The sequence below is a fragment of the Dipodomys spectabilis genome, unplaced genomic scaffold (genome assembly GCF_019054845.1).
Source record: "Dipodomys spectabilis isolate Male_0828 unplaced genomic scaffold, ASM1905484v1 ptg000163l, whole genome shotgun sequence".
Taxonomy (NCBI): Eukaryota; Metazoa; Chordata; class Mammalia; order Rodentia; family Heteromyidae; genus Dipodomys; species Dipodomys spectabilis.
The window spans coordinates 7,377,851-7,399,790 of NW_024870840.1; the positions used below are offsets into that span (position 1 = coordinate 7,377,851).

General features: G+C 35.9%; 1 protein-coding gene across 2 annotated transcripts in view; it reads right to left on the minus strand.

The window, feature by feature from the left end:
- The window catches only part of Cep83 (centrosomal protein 83), an 80,326-nt gene that overhangs the window by 43,891 nt on the left and 14,495 nt on the right, over window positions 1-21,940 (minus strand). Inside the window, exons 2-5 of one of the 2 annotated variants that reach the window (XM_042693252.1) lie at window positions 14,844-15,108; window positions 13,845-13,995; window positions 5,651-5,743; window positions 2,757-2,888 (exon numbers count right to left, since the gene is read on the minus strand). In XM_042693252.1, coding sequence (XP_042549186.1) covers window positions 2,757-2,888; window positions 5,651-5,743; window positions 13,845-13,995; window positions 14,844-15,010 — 543 coding nt within the window. In that variant the 5' untranslated portion in view covers window positions 15,011-15,108. Of the gene's footprint in view, window positions 1-2,756; window positions 2,889-5,650; window positions 5,744-13,844; window positions 13,996-14,821; window positions 15,109-21,940 lie in introns of those variants that run through there. The other variant, XM_042693253.1, reaches the window with a different exon arrangement.

The window sequence follows — 21,940 nt, forward strand, 5'->3', positions numbered from 1 at the left end:
ATGGTAACTGCTGTGGGCTGGAGGCTGGGGCAATTTATTACAATAAGACCATAATGAGTTTTCCTCATCAATCAGCTATTCCTTTCACCATCAGCTTCTGTGTATCATGTTGGTTCTCTTGGATGCCATTTTACCTACCGTAGAAGTTCTTTCAAAGTTGGAATCCTCTTAAATTCTGCTACTGCTGTATTAATTAAGTTGATGTAATATTGTAAATTCTTTGTTGTCATTTCAGTAATATTCAGATGGTCTTACCCAAGAAAAACTCTATCTAAAGAGATTGCATTCTAAACAGGTGCTGGTAATTCCTGTAATCCTAGCTAGTAAGGAGGCTGAGACCTAAGGATCAAGGTTTGAAGCCAGCCCCAGCAGGAAAAACCATTGATACTCTTATCTCTACCCACCCAGAAGTCAAAGGTAGAGCTTGGCTCAAGTGGTAAAAGACTAATCTTGAGCAAAAAAGCTAAGTCCTGAGTTCAAGCCCTACTACCCTAGTGTCAGCACCAAAGAAAAGAAGAAAAGGAAAGGAAAGGAAAAGAAAGGGGGGAGGGAGTGAGGGCAGGTAGGTAGGCAAAATTAAACTACTTTCTTTGCTTATCCGTAAGAGGCAATTTCTCATCCACTGAAGTTTCATCATGAGAATGCAAACACTAAGTCACATTTTCAGGCTTCATTCTAATACTCTTGGCTAGAGCCACTAGATCTACAGTTACCTACAGAACCTTCACTGAAGTCATGAACAGCTCAAAGTCATCTAAGAGAATTGAAATCAGCTTCTCCCAGCCTCTTTCTAATGTTGGTATTTTGACAACTTTTCATGAATTACAAATGTTCTCAGTGGCATTTAAGTGAATCAATCCCAGAGGGTTCCCAATTTAATCTGCCTATATCCATGAGAAGACTTACCACTTATGGTATCTATAAGCCTTATGAAATATATTTCCTAAACAGTAAGACTTGAAACCTTGATCTATTGCCTACAGAATGGTTTATTAGCAAGATTAATTTCATTATGTATCTCCATCACAGTTCTTTAGGTGACCAGGTAAATGCATTGCCAATGAGCAGTAATATTTAATCTTTAAATCTGAGAAGTAGCTTTCAACAATGGGCTTAAAATATTCAGAGACTATGTTGTAAACAGGCATGTTATCTAGGCTTCAGTGCTGCATTTGTACAGCATAAGCAGAGTAAATTTTAGTATGATTCTTAAGTGCCTAGAATTTTTCATAATGCTAAGTAAGCACTGGCTTCAACTTAAATACAACAGTTGCATTAGCCCCAATCTAGAGAGTAAGTCTGTCCTTTGAAGTACTGACTTCTTCTCTCAAGCTATGAAGTCCCAAATGTCACCTTACAATACAGAACTTTATCATCTAAATCTGTTTTGTAGTTTAGTCACCTTCAACATATCTTAATTAACTACACAGCATCTACCCCAATGTTTGTACTTACGCGTTATAGACAGCTTCTTTCCTTAAACCTCATAAACCCACTTCCAGTAGGCTCAAACTCTTCTGCAACCTCCTCACTACTGTCACTGGAAAATGGAATTCCCCCAAAGCCCAATGTGTTAAAGGCTTATTCTCTATCTTGATGCTACTGGGAGAAACTGGAAATCTTAAGGGACTGGGGTTGTATCCTCAAAAAGAAAAGCAGGATCATAACCCTTCTTCTTTTTCTCTTTTTCATTCTAAGTCATGAGAGGAAGAAGCTGCTCTGCCAATCACTCATACAATGATGTACTTGATGTCACCAATCCAAACCAACTGGGGCCAAAACTATAAGCCAACATAACCTTTTTCTCTTTTAAGTTGATTTTGTTACAGTAATGGAAAGCTGACTAATATACATACCCTTTTCAGCATTTATAGAATAGAAAAAAGTTAGGATACTGGATTAGGCTTTAGGCTTAAGAGGAGGTTATGGTTATTTTAGTCTTCTATGCACTCCATTAAAACTTTCTCACATCAGCAATTTTCCTTTAATCATTTCTGTGATCACTGAAGGAGCATTTCCCATTTCTTTTTTTTTTTTTTTTTTAATTTCTTGCTGGTCCTGAGGCTTAAACTCAGGGCACTCAGAGTCTGGGCACCGTCCCTGAACTTTTTTACTCAAGGCTAGCATTCTACCACTTGAACTACAACTCTACTTCAGATTTTGTTGGTGGTTAACTGGAGAGAGAAGTTTCACAGACTTGGGGGTGTGGGGGGGGGAGGCTGGGAAGGGATGGGAAGGGTAAACAAAGGAGGAGGTTACAATGCTTGATAAGAAATGTACTCACTATCTTGCCCATGTAATTGTAACCCCTCTGTACAGTATTTTCACAATTAAAAAAATAAATAAATAAAAAAGAAATTTCACAGACTTTCTTGCTCAAGGTAGCTTCCAACCAGGATCCTCAGAACTCAGCCTCCTATGTAGCTAGGATTACAAGTGTGAGCCACCAGTACCTCATGTTTCCATTTAAGAACCTTTCCTATGTATTCACAATCTGGTTAACCATTTGGCATAAAAATCCTTACTTTTAGCCTGTCTTATCAAACAGACAAAAAAAAAAAAACAACAAGAAAAATGTTGACAAAGAGAACAGAATCATCATAGCAAATATTTCACCATTAATAAAACATAATTAATAAATACATAATGTATTTAAATCAAAATTAGAATTTATAAAAATATATACAATCTTAAAATTCCAAACATAAAACTTTGCTGACTGGAACAATTTCAATGCAGTAAAATTAAACATTTACCTCTGATTCATATTTCATTTTTTCTTCTTGTGAAATACGTACAAACTCTTCTTTCTGGTGTTCAAATTCTGACTTGAGAAATGTATGCTCATAGCGAAGCTTATTGTATTCAGCTCGATACTTTTCCACTTCCTAAATTTAAAAAAAGATTGCAGTATGTGACAAATTCATAATCAAAATTTACTTACTCAAAAAATCATATTTACAAATGTAATTTTAGTTACATTATATAGAAGGCCATTCTAAAAAAATAAATTGCAACAGATTTTAAATGAAACTTGGAAAAGTCCTCCTAAGTATTCCATATACAGAACAGCTACACTTGTGAGAAGGTACCCACAGTCATTTACCATCCAATTAATATGATTTCTTCATTGTAATAAAAATATATAGCAGTATAAAAGTATATATCCTTAGCCTTAATTAATAATATGTAAGAATACATCCTACATTTCAAAATCTAACTAGATTTTTAAAGTATGTATTTAAAAAGGTATCTCTTCTAAAAAAAAAAAAAAAATCACAAGATAAATTCAAAGTAGATAAAAGATGGCTGTGTTTAGCCAGAGCCAGTGGCACTTGCCTGTAGTCCTAGCTACTTAGAAGACAAAGACTTGAAGCTAACTAGGCAGAAAAGTCTGCAAGATTCTATCTCCAATTAAGCAGCAAAAATGCCAGACTGGAGTTGTGGCTCAAGTGGTAAAGCTTGTAGCAAAGCTAAGTGAGAACATGAGGCACTGAGTTCAAGCCCCAGGACCAGCACAAAAACAAACAAAAACTACAACAAAAACCAACCAAAAAACATGTGCTTACTACAGTAACTTAGTTCTGAATTAATGATAGTTCAACTCTACACGAGCCTGATGTATTTCATTTCTCCTGACTCATCAAAAATATATGTAAGTCTCTAGAAAACATTGTTCTAAAAAAGTCTACAAAAATTGATAGCATTCTAAATCATCAAAAAGAAACAGGCAATATAGCAGAAAGATGCAAGAGACTGTTTCAACAAGTACTAGAAATCTAGGTAATAAGGAAAAGTATGGTTCATATTCAATTTAGTCATCTTTAGTTGAAAGATTTCTGAGCCAGTTTATAAACCAAGAAAATATGTTTGATATTGTTACTAATATATTTTTTTTTATTTTTTTTGTCAGCCGTGGGGCTTGAACTCTGGGCCTGGGAACTGTCCCTGTGCTCTTCAGCTCAAGGCGAGCATTCTACCGCTTGAGCCACAGGACCACTTCGGTTTTCTAGTGGTTTATTGGAGATAAGAGTCTCACGGAGTTTCCTGCAAGGGCTGGCTTTGAACCATGATCCTCAGATCTCAGCCTCCTGAGTAGCTAGATTACAGGCATGAGCCACAGGCACCCAGCTATACTTAGTATTTAAAAAAAAAAAAAGGCCAGGGGCTCACATCTGTATTTCTCACTTCTCAGAAATCTCAGATCTCAAGAAACATGATTTGAAGCCAGACTGGACAGAAAAGTTCACTAGACTCCATGTCCAAAATAACCAGCAAAAAGCAGTATTAAAAATGTGATTCAGTTTGACAGAGTTCAAGCCTCAGTACTGCCACATAAAAACCTGCTTTTACTTAATTTGATCACCTTCCTTGGGTCTGGGTGACTTCATTATCAAAAATTAAATCTTCTCCTAACCCACAAAACTTTGCTACTACACATATGTTTGAAACACTATTGTGAATTCAATAAAACATTAAAAGATTTCACATTCATCTTGTTCAATAAAAGTAACAAAGACGACAACATTCTAAAGGAGTCCATTCTGCAGAGAATAATAATCATTGGTATGTGAAAGGTCTAAGTGTTTAAAAAATTGAATATATATGTAATCTAAGTGCTGGTAGCTCATGCCTATATCCTAGAACTCAGGAGGCTTAGATCTGAGGGTTGCAGTTCAAAGCCAGTCTGGACAAGAAAGTCTATGAGACTCTTATCTCTAATTAACCAACAGAAAACTGGAAGTGGAGATATGGCTCAGAGTATTTGCCTTAAGCAAAATTGCTCAAGGATAGCACCCAGACCCTGAGTTTAAGCCCCAAGACTGACAAAAAAAAGGAATATATAAAATTGTCCAGCACAGTACCTAATTGACTTCTCTGTAGTCTTCTCCAATTCCCTTTATTAAACATGTAGTTAAATCATACCAATATTTCTTAAAAGAAGACTAGTCTCCACTTAAAGTAAAGCTAACAAATAATTTCCTCTTTGAGACAGTATGAAAGTCATCCTTTTATTCAACAACTTTTTAAATGAGCATCTCTTGTATGTCAAGAACTGTCCTGGGAATTTGGAATGCAATAATGAACAAAATTGATATAGTTCTCCTCTCATGTAACTTCCATTCTAGAGGTGATTAAACACAGAAAATAAGCACAATAAATAAGTAAATTAGGTACCAATTTAATGATGATATACATTAGAAGAAAAAAAAAACACAAAGAAAGGTAAGTGGTATCCAAAGGTTTGAGCAGTGATAGGAAAAGTAACTACAATATAAATGGAGAAAAGAGGAATGAGGTGGCAGTCAAAGTAGGTCTTAATCAGAAAGTGACATTTTAACCTTAAACTTGTTCAGGATTGAGAAGTTAGACTAGAGCTATCAGGAAGATATTCAAGGTAGAAATAACATGAAAGCAAAGGATCTTTAACTATGTTTCTTGAGTGCAAAAGAAATATCAGAAGACAAATGTATGGAGGAAAGGAGCTCAGAGCAGCAATGGAGTTCAATCTTGTGAAGACTTGGGAGGCCACCATAAGGACTCTGAGTAGAAAGGAAAGCCAATGCAGAGCTTTTCAATAAAGGAAGAATGCTTTTCATCAAGACTTTAAAAGTCAAATAAGGATAAATGGTTTTACATAATTACTTACTTGGTCCAAATTCTGAAAATGTTCTCGCATTGGAGCTTCCAATTCTTGTTGTATTTGGGCTTTTAACAATTCTAGATGTTGTGGATTTAATACCTAATATGTTAAAAAAAAAAAAAAAAAAAAAGTGAAACCACAATTACTAAAATCATGTATTTTCCAAATCTAGTGGGCCTGGAGGTACACATCGACAATCCTACCACTCTAGAGACTGAGGCAGCAGGATCAAAAGAGTCTGGGATACATAGAGTGATCATTCTCATGAAATGGTGAGACCAAGGGTAAATCAATTCACCAGTGAAACCCACTAGACACTATGTTGGAAATGAACTATACAGCTTGGTGGAAAGAAAGTTGAGAGGGGGAAAAACTAGGAGAGAATGAGGGAGGCAGTGACACTGTTCAAAAGGAAATGTACTCATTACTTGACTTATATAACTGCAACCTATCTGTCATCTTTAAAATAAAATTTTAAATTTTTTAAAAAACATTTAAAAACTAAAAACCTCCAAATTTCTAGCGTAATTTTACTAAAATCACTGTCACCTGTCACACATTAAGAATCTCAATTTCATGTTCTCAGAGATGTCAAAAAAAATCTGCCAATGCAAGTAATGATAATCACTAATTATTACCACTATTTTTAAGAATAACTAAACTAAGATAATCATGCTGAATATAATACCTGATAATCTATTTTCTAAAATAAATAAAATGGAGGTACAAAAAACTGTTATCCAAAGTAAATTCTTCACACCTGCTTTCAATCAGAAAAGCTAATTTTTACTTTGGCCTCCAAAACTAAATTTGGCTCCTCCCTGACCATACATTAATAATGATGGAAATCTTTAGACTCTATGGCAACTGACACCATGCTGACGTATTCCCACATGACAAATGAAAAGGCTGCATGCAACCTTGCTGGGAAAGAGAAAGACAACAAGGTTAAACCCAGAGTTGAAAACTCCTAAATACTAGGTTTAGATTTTCCTAATTTAGTCAGTGTTCAACAGTATTTACTTTAACATTACTTTATTTGAAATGTCTTTATAGTTCAGTTAAATGGTCCACCTCAACAGAAACAATTTTATTATTAATATTTTCTCGAGAATCCTCCCTCAGACAACAATATTCTATATACAATGTGTAGGCAGGTATGTTTTATTCCAGGCTCTAATTTTTAAGTAAAAAATAAAAAAAAAGTATATAAGGCTAAATGTGGTTAGTGGACATCTATATAATCTCAGCACTAGGAATGCCAGGTAGGCAAGAAGATATAGGCTAGCCTGGCCTACCCAGTAAGACCCTATGTGAAAAAAAAAAAAAAAAAAAAATTTAAAAAGCACTTTATACACATTTTTCTGTGCCTTGTTATTGTATTCTTTGAAAGTGTTTAAAGTTAAAATATAACAATACTAGTATATGTAAGGATGAAACAGAAGCTTTGGAAGGAGAAAGTGGTTCCTGTGAGAAATATAACAGGCTAGAGAAAACCAATAGTAAAAGCTCATGTCATAATCTGGTTTATAGTATCAGGTCTGGGGGATAGTATCAAGAGTTTAACTAATTAAAGGAAAAAATGCATAGGATATTGTTTCAAACAAATCAACTTAAGAATTAAGCAAAACTGGAAAAACTATGGAAATGGAAACTATTCATAGGTATTATGGAATAAGTATTTTAATTTGGTAAAGGTAATAGAGTTATACTTTTTTAAAAATTGGTGATACAAGCTGAGCACTGGTGGCTCATGACTGTAATCTTAGCTACTCAGGAGGCTGAGATCTGAGGATCAGGGTTTAAAGCCAGCTCGGGCAGAAAAGTCCATGAGACTCTTATCTCCAATTAACCACCAGAAAACCAGAAGTGGCGCTGTGGCTCAAGTGGCAGAGCACTCACCTTGAGCTGAAGAGCTAGGGACAGTTCAGATTTCACGACCCATAACCAATAACAACAACAAAAATATATATGGAGATACACAGACTTTTCTGTCTGGGATGGCTTCGAACCCAATTATCAGGCATACATCTATGTGCCACCAGCACCTGGCTAACATGATAATACTTTCAAAGGATGGGTTGGTGCCAGGTGCCAGTGGTTTAGGCTTACCTCACTACTCAGGAGGCTGAGAACCAGAGGATCTGCCAGCCTGGGCAGAAAAGTTTTTGAAAATTCCTCTACCAAAAAAAAAAAATAATAATAATAATAACCAGCAAAAAAGTTGGGCTGGAAGCATGGTTCAAGTGATGAAGCTCTAATTAGCAAGCACAGCTGAACAAAACAAGGCCCAAAGTTCAAATACTAGTACCAGCGAGAGAGTGAGTGAAAAGAGCGAGCGAGAAAGAGGTGGGGGGGAATGGGATGGGAGGGAGGGATGGGATGGGAGAGGGGTGCCTTGTCATGTAATAGTGATCTATACTAAATTTATTAGGGTTGAATTATTATTAATTCATTGTCATTGAAAGACTGAAAGCTGAGGTAGTAGATTAGTAGATAAGACAGGCTCAATGACAATAATGGCTAATGGGGGTGGATAAGTACACAATGATTTATTACACAATTCTCTATACTTCAGTACATGTCTGAGATTTCCATAATTAAGTTAATTAAAAATAACAGGGCTTCCACTCTACCCAAGACAGAATAATGTTCTCTAGAGATAGAGAGAGATAGAGAGATAGAGAGATGCTACATAGATATGGTTATATAGAGAGATGTATAAATATGTTATCCCACATGAGAAAAAAACTAACAAATATTAAACAATGGTTTTCAACACATCAAACACAAGGAAGCAAAAGAGTTTCCTAAGAGATAGAAAACAAAGGTGGTTTTGCCAGGGTCATTGGCAAGGTATATCCAAGCCAGTTCTGATGAACTCCTGGCCTTGTGACAGAACTCAGAATTCAAGAGACCATAGTGGTTAGTCACAAAACAGAAGAAGAATGTACAAGCCAGGCGCTGGTGGCTCACACCTGTAATCCTAGCTACTCAGAAGGCTGAGATCTGAGGATTGCGATTCAAAGCCCCACGACAACCAAAAAAAAGAAGAAGAAGAAGATTGCACAGTAAGAAAACTATAAAGATCTGCAGAAGTACTTGGCTCATTCAGTAGAGTACTGATGAGCATATCTGTATAAGGAAACTACTAAAAGGAAAAGAACCATCTGAAAGGATTAGAGGGATGAGTACTCAGAACTCAAACAAATCTATGAATAATTGCTGTTCCAAAAAGCCAGAATGAAAAATTTCATTTCATACAGAAATGGGTAAGCCGTTGGATCTTGCCTCAGCAGTGGGAAATAATTAGCACCACACTAAATGTGACTCTGCTTTCATTTAACAAATCTTAAAATAAGAACAGTTAGAGGAACATAAATATATCAAGCACTCAACAAAGTAAAAGTTGTGATGTCTAAAATCCAAATAAAAATTTAACAGGCATGCAAAGGAGCAGGAAAATGTTGAATTTTTTTTAAAAAATCAATATGAAATATACCAAAGAGAAACATAAATGTTAAAAGCAGCAGAGAAAGATACTCAGTTATTATAAAACTGCCATAACTGAATCCCATATGTTCAAAAAGCTAGAGAAAAGATGGAACATGTTAGTAGACAAAAAACACCCAAATCAATCAAGCATTGGTGGCTCATGCCTATAATCATAGCTAAGATCTTAGATCTGAGGATCACAGTTCAAAGCCAGTCCCAGCAGGTAAGTCCATGAAACTCTTAGTGGAGCTTTGGCTCAAAATGGTACAGCCCTAAGCAAAAAAGCTCAAGGATAGCACCCAGACCCCAAGTTCAAGCCCCATGACTAACAAAAAACAAAACAAAACAAAAAACCAAAAAGGCCAAAATCAAACTTCTAGAGATGAAAATTACAGTTTCTAAGATAAATATACTACAAGGGCCTATTATGGATTAGACATTGCAGAAAAAAAAAAAGATCGGTGAGCTTGAAAATTGGAAACAGGAGCTAGCCACAGGGAAGAATAGAAACAAACACAATTATTGAAGTAAGTTAATAAACAGACCTTCAGTATGATACTGCAGAAATTAATCTGGCTTACTATTACAGTGTAATCAGAATCTTCAAAAATTTCTCTTAGGGCTGGGAAGGTGGCTCAGTGGTAGAGTGCTTGCCTTGTATGCTCGAGGCCCTGGGTTCGATTCCTCAGCACCACATAAGCAAAAAGAAAAAAGCCAGAAGTGGCGCTGTGGCTCAAGTGGTAGAGCGCTAGCCTTGAGCTGAAGAGCTGAAGGACAGCGCCCAGGCCCAGAGTTCAGGCCCCACAACCGGACCCAAAAAAAAAAAAAAAAAAAATTTCTCTTAAAGTTTCTCTTCCTTTCTTAACAGTTCAGGGTTCTTTTGCAAGTCCTTTCCCCTTTCCTGCTTTTTTACTTTCTTACTTCCTTATTTTGGGAAATATATCTCACAAAATATTGGAAGGGAACAGTATATAGTTCTCTGCTGAAAATTAACTCTCCATGTTCCTATCCTGATTTTACAAAAGGTTTACATTTAAAACTAAAAAGATTCAGATGAAATTTTCAACTATTCTGAAACCAGCAGAACACCCCTGATTTTAAGTTTTCTTAGATGAAATTGTAGCTGTTTTCCTTCAGTTTAACTTATGAAAAAGATTTTGGATTGTGTGTTGACTTCCCATTTTAGAGGTATATTTCATCTTTTTTTTGCCCATCTTTCTACTAAGAAAATGTGAAATAAAATATATCTGTATTGCTACTTTCCCCCAATCAAAAGGAGAATAAAGACTTAGAAAATATTTTACTAGTAACATCTTAAAATTTTCCAAATTTGGCAAAAAAAAAAAAAAAAAAAAAGGAAAGGAAAGAAATCTACAGGCCTAGGAAATTCTATCACCTTCAGCACCAGTAACAAAAAGAAAACTATAAAAACATACCAATTAAATTGCTCAAAACCAACAAGAGAGAAAATACTAGAAGCAACCAAGAGGGGAAAAAAAGACAAACTGCATACTAAGTATAAGGATGATGTCACTTTTTTTTTTTTTATAGGAAACAACGTATATGAGAAAATATAGAGCCTAAAATTCAACATTCAGTAAAAACATCTTTATAAAATGAAAATTTTACAAACATACAAGAGCAGATTAAAAATTCTCACTTTAAGCCCACCCCATAAGAAGTGTCAGATTAAATCCTGAGGCAGAGACTTTAAGTTCTAGATGGAAATAGAAATATGTATTAGACAAAAAGGAATGAACAATGAAACAGATAACATGGATGTACATACAAGATTTTTTTCTTATTTAAATCTATTTAAAAGATGACATGTCACAACATGCTACTCAGAAAGCTGAATCGTAGAGTACCATACTTGAGCACAAATCTAAAGGATGGTGCCCAAGTTCATGCTCCAACACCAACACACACACACACACACACACACACACACACACACACACACACACTCACGCACGCGCGCACACACACACACAGACACGCATGCATGAATATTTACACAAATAATTTTTTAAATCTAAAATCAGCTGGGCACCAGTAACTCACGCCTGTAATCCTATCTACTCAGGAGGCTGAAATCTGAGGATCATGGTTCAAAGCCAGACCTCACATAAGTCTATGAAACTCTTATCTTCAATTAACTGCTGCAGGGGGAGGGGGGGGCCGCCCCCACACACACCAAGACAGAAGAACTGTGGCTCAAGTAGAAGAGCACTAGCCTTAAACACAAAGGCTCATTGACACTTCCTAGGCACTAAGCTCAAGCACTAGAAACTGCACAGAAAGGAAGGGAGGGAGGGAGGGAGGGAGGGAGGGAGGGAGGAAAGGAATCTGAAATACTCAAATATTAACACCGTTTTGAATGTTATGTCAAGGCTCAAAAAGTAGCAGAGTGCCAGTGACAACAACAAAAGTCTCAGATTTCAGATTTTTCAAGGTATACTCAATCAATGAAGACTACAGAGCTATTTCAAAATCTCAAAACTCCACAATCTGTACACTTCTAGTTCCAAGTATTTCAGGTAAGGCATATTCAATCTGTAACAATGATAGCTTCTACTACTTATTGATCACTAAATAAGTTAAAGTGCTGAATACCTCATTTCATCTTTACAATTATCTTATGAGCTAGGGACAATTATTTACATTCACTATGGATGGAGGAATGTTCTCTAAATAAATACCTTTTGCATCTTTTTCTATAAAAGCCAAAGGGATATGAAATCTTAGAAAAGGGATATGTTTTGCAGTTAGGGAATGTGTTTTAGTAGATCATCTTTAATAAACCTCCATTTCTTGGTGATCTATCTTACTGCCAAACTTACTAAAGTTTTCTTGCAATTTGGAAAAATTGCAAACATCCATTAAAACAAAATTGCCTTATATGTGTATATATGACTTTTATTTTTTGCCAGATAAAATTATATAAAAAACATTATGTTTATCTTGAAAACAGAAACTTTACCAGATAAAATATATTTACTAGCAAGCATTTGGGAAGTTATAACATGGAAAAACATATAAGGTTCTTTTGTATAGATCCTAGAAACAGTGTAAGAACTAGCAAGGAGGCCACAGGGTGATGATTCATCTCAATATGAGAGAAAAAAATCTTTAACATATTCCAATCCATAAATGGAAATGTATTACTTTTAAAAGCTCACTAGGTAGCCACGCATGGTGATGCATGTTTAAAATTCCAATTACTTTGGAACCGGAGACAAAGGCAGGATGAAATCTAGTTAGTGGCCAGCCTGGACAACATGGCTGTCCCCACCTCTCCCACCCTAGTCTCCAAACCAAAAAAAAAAATTCATTAGGTTCTCTAGCACTAAAAGCACTGAAGGAAAGAATAAAGAAATTGATGTTAAAAAATGCTCTGGAAAGAATTCCACTTTTGATAATATATATGTATTATATAACGTATATGTGTATTATATAGAATAACAAAAACTGGGTTGCTAAAAAACAAGAGAAAAATCTATTGTCTAACAAAGTTCTGGAGACTTCAATTCTGGAATCTAGGTACTAGAGCAAGGCCATCTTCCCTTTGAAACCTGTAGAAAAGATGCTTCAGTGCTTCTTCCTAGGTGCTGGTGGTATACTGGCATACATCTGTCTTCATCATCACATAGCATTCCCTGGACCCTGAGGTTGTCTCTCTGTGTGTTTCACGTCTTCTTTTTTTATATAAGAATACCAGTCATAATGAGATAAACACTTGCCATACTTTAGTATGACCTTATCAGCCACTTAAATTTCCTTCTTCAAGTCACGTTTCTTAGGTTCTTTTTTGTTTGTTTGTTTGTTTTGTCAGATGTGTGCTTGAACTCTGGGCCTGGGTGATGTCCCGAGCTCTTCAGCTCAAGGCGAGAGTTCTACCACTTGAGCCACAGTGCCACTTCCGGTTTTCTGGTGATTAATTGGAGGTAAGAGTCTCATGGACTTTCCTGCCCAGGATGGCTTTGAACTACTGGCTCTGAACCTCAGATCTCAGCCTCCTGAGTAGCTAGGATTACAGGTGTGAGCCATGGGCACCCAGCACATTTCTGAGGTTTGTTTACGTAAATGTCTCAAATACAGCTAGGAATGAAACAGTGAGTATAGGAGCCTAGCAGAGGGTCCCACTCAGGTTTAATAACGTTCTCAACAATGGAAAGCTTCTAGAAGTCTCAGTAACATGTGTGTGCTGTGCATGCGCATACATGGTACTCTCCCACTTGAGCCATACCTGCAGCCAAACATTTTTTTACAGTAAATTAGAGATGGAATCTTGCAGATTTTTCTGCCCAGGCTGGCTTGGAACCACAATCCTCCAGGTCTCAGCCTCCTGAGTAGCCAGGACTACAGGTGTGAGCCACTAGAACCCTAGCTTAAAACATCTTTCTTTAAAAAAAAAAAAAAAAAAACAACTTTAATTCTGAATTTTAACCAATTCAAAATGAACTTTCTCAACTATTCTGAAGCATAAAAAATAAATTTAATCAGAGTAAAAGATACAATACTAATTTGTAAAAAACTATTAGTTTCATGGTCTACCTTAGATGATATATGAAAGAAGATTCAATTATATCAACTGGAGATATAAAACTTAATAATTAAACAGAGATTTGACACATTTTCCAAAATTACATATTTCCATTAATCATTTGACTACTTTCATATGAACTCAAATATATTTTCTCACCTGCAACTTTGCTTTTTCCAACTCTTTACTCTTCTCTACTAATTGCTCTTTTAGTTCTTCACACAGCTGACGGAAATGTTCCTGGCTAGTTTGCTTTTCGTTTAATAGCCTCTTTAGTTCATTTTGTGAGTTTATGTACTCATTCTGCAACCTAATTTAAAAGAAAAAAGAATTCAATTTAAGTGAATTCTTTGCTTCTAGTTACTTTGTATAAAACCAACCAATAGTACAGAAAGGCAAGACTAATACCATACATTTCATTAAATTTGCAAATCTTTTATTTATGAATTTCCACTTAACTATAAAGACTTTACTTTGAAGGAAAAAATAAGTTTAGCAATCTAAATAAGACTTTACAAATTCATAAACCACTTGCTATCATAGATCTGAAAAAAAATTTACTGTTAAAAGTGTTTCATAAATACACTACAAAATTCTACTGTTAGCTGAGTGCTGATGGCTCACTCCTATATTCCCTGCTACTTAGAAGGCTGAGATCTGAAGATTGTGGTTTGAAGCTAGCCTAGGCAGGAAAGTCCATGAATCTCCTATCTCTAATTAACCACAAAAAGGAAGAAGTGGATTTCTGGCTCAGGTGGTAGAGTGCCAGCCTTGACAAAAAGCTAAGGGACATCTACCACGGTATAGACGTTATGTCGAAAAACAAACTTTACAACTTTGGGGTGGGAGGGCAGGGGATGGGGAATGGGAAGGGGAAACATAGGAGGAGGCAACAATGCTTGATAAGAAATGTACTTATTTCCTTGCCCATGTAATTGTAACCCCTATGTACGGTATTTTCACAATTTAAAAAAAAAAAAGCTAAGGGACAGTACCCAGGTTCTGAGTAAAAGCCCCAGTACCAAAACAACAAAAGAATAAAATAATAATAATACACACACACAACTTTTTGTTCCAGAACACTCAGCCAGGACAGCCCAAAACAACTTTTTAACTACCCACACACAGCACCTTACCTCTTAAATTTGAGTAATTTACCTTGTGTGTTCACCTTTCAGGGTCTGATAATTCGTTTTATGATTTTCACATCGTACTCTTTCATCAATTAACACTTTCTGCAACTCTTCTTCATTTTGCCTACTGTCTCCCCCAGATGGGAAAATGTTGGAAAAAGTGTCCATATTTGTAAAGGAGCTGACAACCATGTAAAAATAAGTTGGGGCTTTCTTCTTCTTTTAGTTTTCTTTCAGGAGCACTTCCCAGTTCTTTCTTGTTAAGGCAGAAACTCGAGGCCAAATTATACCTGTACGAAAAATGCACATAATTAATGAACAGTAAGCTTCCTCTGGTGCTATATAGTTGTGTTTTTGTTTTATCATTTCTTATTCTCATTAGCACATTGAGGGTGTAGAACAGAGGAATTAACTCAAACTTGCAAGAGAGGCGCTCTACCACTTGAGCCACATCTCCAGTCCTCATACCCTACTTTTTAAATAGGGCCTTGCATTATGTACAGACTGGGCTGGGATGTGATCATTCTGTTTGTGCATCTTCATATCATGGGTGCTAACAGGCATGCTTTACTAAACGCAGCCAATGTACTTTCCCTATAGCTAGGATAACAGCCATGCACTGTACCTTATCTGAACATGGAAAACTTCTATGTCTTAGCAGGCTTCCAGTTGAGATCCCTTGATCTCTGCCTTCTAAGTAGCTTAGAATTATAGACTTGGGCCAACTAGCCTGTGGTATTTATATTAAAGCAGTATTTTTAGGTTTCCAATTGTTCAATAAAACAAAATGTAATAATGATGTTAAATTGAAGCTTCATTTTTTTTCTTTACTTCTATGCAACGACTTTGTGACTATTAAGTTCACATCTTTAAGTATTGGCCTTATTACATGAGAAGTCTGGACTTTTCCAGTTTGGGTATTCTTGGATTCACAAAGGAAAGTTACGTTTTCTGAAGCTATTGTGGGAAACTTCAAGGGTGGATCCTGGTACAAAAAGCATACACCAAGTGGCTGGGGAGAAATGCAGTCTTCACAAAGATGACCTTCAGCAAAGAACTATGTTAACTCAATGAAAGAATTTTTATTTGGCACTGGGCAAACTGCACTGAGACAGCAGATTTAAATGGGAAATCAATTAATATGTTAATATTGATCACCTCTATGTGTTATGCTCTGTGCTGAGAACAGGAAACTAAATCACCTCACTTGTTCCCCCCCCCCACTCCCCCCCAAAGTATCAGCCCCTTATTAAAGTTTAGCTAAGAATTTACTGCTTCTAAAGTAAAACACAATAAAAAGGTCTTTATTATAGAAAAGAACAAAAACTTTAATAAAATAAGCCCTATCCTTTTTAACATTCAATCTTTCCACAGATAGATAAAAGTCAGGACAGATTAAATTAGATGAGATAGATAAGGTATAAGATAGATAGATACATACATACATACATACATACGTGTGTGTATGTATGTATAGACAAATGATAATTAGAGAAGAGATTTTCCCCCAGATAACATTCCTTTAGTTGTGGGATAGCAAATTTTATTTTCTCTTATAACAAGAATAGATTTTTGGCTTATGTAAACCACTCATTAAATTATTCAGTCTTGCTTGAAATACATCATCTCTGATAAATTAGCAATGAGTACATATTACATAAGAAGCTCTTTAAGCTAAAATTGGGATTGCTTTGGTTTCCAGTAAAATTATACTTCAACAGAAGAGGAAAGTCCTTCAAGGATACTTTACTCCTTATTCTGATTTTAAATATACACTAGAATTCAGCAATTGTAAATACAGAATGAAAATCTATACTATCAAGAAAACACATTCACAACAGAATTAAAAACTGGATCATAAAACTGCCATGTACTTTTTATTCTGTTCCTTAAGTCAATTAACTTCTAAGAAATAGAAACAAGTAATAAGTCAACCTCATACTCTTCTAACAGGATATATTATGGAGTTTTTATTTTAATTAGCTAGAAACCTAAAGTACATTGGAAAAATTTTTAATTTTAATTCTACTACTAGTAAAAAATTTCAGAACTGAGTTATTTTTTCTTTGTTATTCTAGTTAAGCATATAAAAGGAAAATTTCCCATTGACTCCCTCTTTAAAATAGGAATTAAGTCACTTTGAAAATAAAATTTACCAAGATTTGAATTATTTATCTCCTTCCTTTTTGGCACTGAAATCTACTAGAAGTACTTTCCAGTACTTTAGCCAATTTCAAGTATCTCTTTCTCAAACAACAATCTCATCTTCAATTATAGTTCTAATAAAACATATGAACATAGTCCTTGCTTTGAACTGAATGTTTAGTTTTCCTAAAATTCAAATGTTAAAGCCCTAATCCCCAACTTGATGGAATAAATAGCTCTGTGGCCTTGGGAAGTAATTAGAGTTTTGGCTATCATAGGGTAAAGCCCTCATGATGAGACTAGTATCCCTAAGAGAAAGAAACCAGACTTGCCCACCACCATCACTATGTAAGAATACAAGACAAGTGTCTGTAACATAGGAAGTGAATCTCACCAAATACCAAATCTGATGGGTGGCATTAGTCATCCTAGAAATAGTGAACAGTTAGTAAATACAGGTCATAGTATGATCTTTTGTTACAGTGGAGGATTCACAAACACAGTGACATGAATAGAGGTGTGATAAGTATTTGTTCAGGGGTAGTGAGAAAGCCCATTCTTGGCTGATGGCAAAACAGGGAAGACTGGAGCTGTGTAAAATCTTAAAAGATTGTGGAATGTTTTATCTTCGTCTCATGTAGGTGCTTTTGAGTGAGAATAAGATCCCAAATATTTTTAAATATCCATCTGGCAGTACTTTCCTCGAGAGGAAAAAATATCAGAAGCACAGATAATGAAAAGCTCTAATAATTATCTTCTCCATATGGTTGTAGGAGCCTGACCTTTTGTGGTAAGGTGGAATGAAGAGAATGGGTGCATTTTAAAGGAAGAGAACTGGAGTTTAAGAACTTGAGAAAGAAGAGGCAAACTGTGAGTGTTTAAGGGTGGACAAATGGTATTGCAACACTGCTAAAAATACCAGAAGCTGCAAAGTCAGAGGCTGAAAGGAGATTGAAAACCAGGATGAAGAATTTGCTTTAAAGTAATGTTCATTCATAACAGAATTATTTATTGGATTGTTTATTATACAACTGCAGAAAAGAGGCTAACAAATGAGATTCTTCTAGAAATGTGATTTGACTATCTAAATAAATATTTGTCATTATTAAAATGAAAATCTAATAATAAGGTACATATTGTCTTGTGGATGGGGACTAATCCATTATTGCTTTTCTAGAACTCATAATATTTATTAGCTTGGTGTGCATTATTTGACTTCTTTATGCCTATGAGGAGAAAAACTGTCTTTTCTATTAAAGTGTGTTACTTAAAAGTTCCTACTCTGGCCAGGTAGCTTGGCTCCAGTTAAGCAAAAGAAGAACTGCTTTGGGATAAGGAAAAAATGTTGAAAAGTAAAGTTTTGTCTTAAGTTGGTTTTTTTCAAGATGGAATTAAGATACACCACAGTTTGTTCAAGAAATGACAGACTATGGGTATGTTTTGAGATTATTTATGTACTGTTAATCTTATTTCAAAGTCTGTTAATGGTCACCTTATGTAAATATATATTTTACCTTATTCAGATTAACCTATCGTGAGCAGATTGTGATTCTGAGCTCAACCAATCTGAGCAGAGGCAGCAGGGCCTGCTGTGTTAGGGATAAATAGAGGAGCCTGCTCTATGTGCTTGCTTGCCAGATTTTTAGCTGTTGGCCCACCCTTCTATAGAGTAAATTTTGCTTGCTGAGGCAATTCTTTATTTTCGTGTCTATTGTTGTGACTCCAGTGGTTCTTGGAGAACATACTTTTAACACTATTTGAACATGTCTGTGTACATACTGTTCATTTTACAGAGGGGGAAGATATTATTCATTCTTTTTAGTTCACATTACAGATGTACTTTCTTCATGGACATTTAGATTCATGCCCAGCCACTTCAGCCAAGAATTCAAGAGTAGAGCCTGCTAGTTCTCTAAGCCTGGGAGGAGCTGAAAATGGTGAAAAAGACCAAGATGTGATCATAAACTAACACCTTAAGGACAGAGAGGTCTGAACAGAATGACATTCGATGGCAGCTGCCAGCAAGCAGCCTTACAATGATGCAAGATTAATAATTTGTCTTGTTTGTTGTTGTTTTTTTTTTTGGGTCTGGTCCTGGGCCTGAACTCTGGGCCTGGGCGCTGTCCCTCAGCTCTTCAGCTCAAGGCTAGCGCTCTACCACTTGAGCCACAGCACCACTTCTGGCTTTTTTCTTTTTATTTATGTGGTGCTGAGGAATCAAACCTCAGGCATGCAAGGCAAGCGCTCTACCACTGAGCCACCTTCCCAGCCCTTAAGGCAGCTTTTTATGACAGGAATAAATCTCACTTGTTCTTTGTGGATAATTCTTCCTATTCATTGTTGAATTTTGCCTTGATAATATGATTTATAATGAATTTTACCCAAACTCAACATTTTTAATATAATTCTAAATACTACAATCAAACCTCTCAATTTTCAAATATTCAATATGTGGCTATCAAATACTTAAACATGTATTAGACACTTGAAATACACAATACAAAAATCCCTACTGCTAAATAAATACATTCACAACACAGATAGTTAATTATAACATTTAATTTTTATTATCTTTAAATGGTTGTACAAAGGGGTTTCAAATTCAACACATCAACTTATAAGTACCACATATCCTGATCATTGTTACCTTCCTATCATTCTTCCTGATTTCTCCAAACTCCACCAATCCCTTCAAGTTACCTAGTTCTACTTTCATGTATGTACATTGATATTGGCTATATTCACCCACTATTCCTCCCTCCATTTAAGGTAAGCTTATAATTCAAATCATAAGAAGAAAAGAATTGTGAAACATTATCTTGGTCAGCTATAATGTGTGAATGTATTGAAAGGCAGCTTTAACATTACTAGCAACAACTTTAATCCAAATTCTTTCCCTTCATTTATAGCTATTAGAATCACATAATCTGTCTAATACAAACACATTTACACACACACACACACACACACACACACACACACACACATATACACACACACACTTCCTACCACCTTTGACCAGACCTAGCTCTACAAACAGGCCTGTAACTCTACTCTGCATGAGAAGTGAATTTCTTAAAACAGTGAGTGGTAGAGTGTCTGATAATTCAAAATATTCAAAAAGCACAGCTGCTGATGTACATGGAAAGCTTCCAAAATACATTTCATTAAAAAGCACATGCTATGCCTTTGAAAATTTCAAACAATGCTTTTAAATACTATATGGCCTCTAACATGAATGTGTTTCCTAAAACCTTTAAAAAGTCTAGGAATAACCTACACATCAGACATTTACTTCACTTATAAACAAACATTAGAAATGAATTTTTCCAAATCCAGAAGCACCCTATCCTAGCCATCCCACAGGCTTTTGCATGGCCATCCAGGATGTTGTGTGTACAAAAAGAAAGTCCCATCTTGACACCCTGCCAGAACCTGAAGTGCAGCTGAGAGCAGACCCTTCAAAGCCCTGGCAACATACCAGGCCCCATCACTATAATTTAAGGGGAGAGGGGGATTGTCAGGAAGTGGCAAATGATGAAGGAAGAAAGAAGATAGTTGCATTAAAGTGGTTAGCATTAACCACCAACCATTTTCAATTAAAATGTTATTCTGTCCTGGGACCCCTTTTTTTTTGGGGGGGGGGCGAGGGTCCGGTCGTGGGGCCTGGACTCTGGGCCTGGGCGCTGTCCCTCAGCTCTTCAGCTCAAGTCTAGCGCTCTACCACTTAAGCCACAGCACCACTTCCGCCTTTTTTTCTTTTTGCTTATGTGGTGCTGAGGAATCGAACCCAGGGCCTCAGGCATGCAAGGCAAGCGCTCTACCACTGAGCCACTTTCCGAGCCCTAAAATGTTATTTTACCTTCATAACCATAGTGTCTGCATCTGTACATCTTAATTCTCATTTAAAAAAAAGTTCTGGAAAGTAGGACATAGTAACCAGTCAACCTTGAATGCTTAGATGTGATAAATTACGGAAGTCTGAAAAGTTGTGATCTGAAAGGCAAAGATGACTTTTGTTCAAACCATTTTCATGTTTTTTAGTGCACTTTGGGACTTGATGAGTACTTTAACTTGAGTCCCAGTCTATTTGCTCACAGCTGCATACCACATGTCTAATAAACAAAAAATTGTCTTTTCTTACAAAAATGTAGCCTGAAAGTTATTTTTAAGTAAATCCTGATTTAACTCTATTTCCATAAGCTATACTTGTTTTCCTTATAAAAACTTCATGAAGAAAATTAATATTTTCATTCATTGCAGTTGACACATTGTTTCCTCTTTTAACATCTGTTAGAAAGGAGCTAGAGGTATGGCTCAAGTGGCAAGTGCCTTCCTGCCTAACAAGTGCAAGGCCCTGATTGCAAACCCTAGTACTGACAAAAAATTAAAAACAAAAATTTTTACAGCCAGAAATGAGACATTTAAAAAAAAGGTATCCTCAAGACATACAGGTTAATAATAATTGTCTTAAGCAGGGCGCTGCTGTCTCACACCTATAATACTAGCTACTAAGAAGGCTGAGATCTGAGGATCACCAGCTTGAAACCAACCCTAGAAGGAAAGTCCTCGAGTCTCTTACCTCCAATTAATCACAGAAAAGGCTGAAGTGGAGAGCTGTGGCTCAAGTGGTAGAATGCTAGCCTTGAGCAAAAGGAGCGCAAGAACAGCATCCAGGACCAGAGATGAAGTCCCAGGACAGCAAAAATATATACACATATATACTTATATATTTATCTTAAAAAACTGATTAAACAACTAGTACTTAATAAGTGACTGCTACACTTATAAATAGACTACTAAGTAGTATAAAGATTATAAAGAAATATGCAAACTTTCAAGTTAAGCAAATTTCTAAGAATCTGGACATGTTTGCAGTACTACGGATATTTTCTAAGTGCCTAATATATGTAAAACACTTTGTGGGGTGGAGATACATACAAAAATAAGAGAACTTTTGTCCTCAAAAAATTAGTA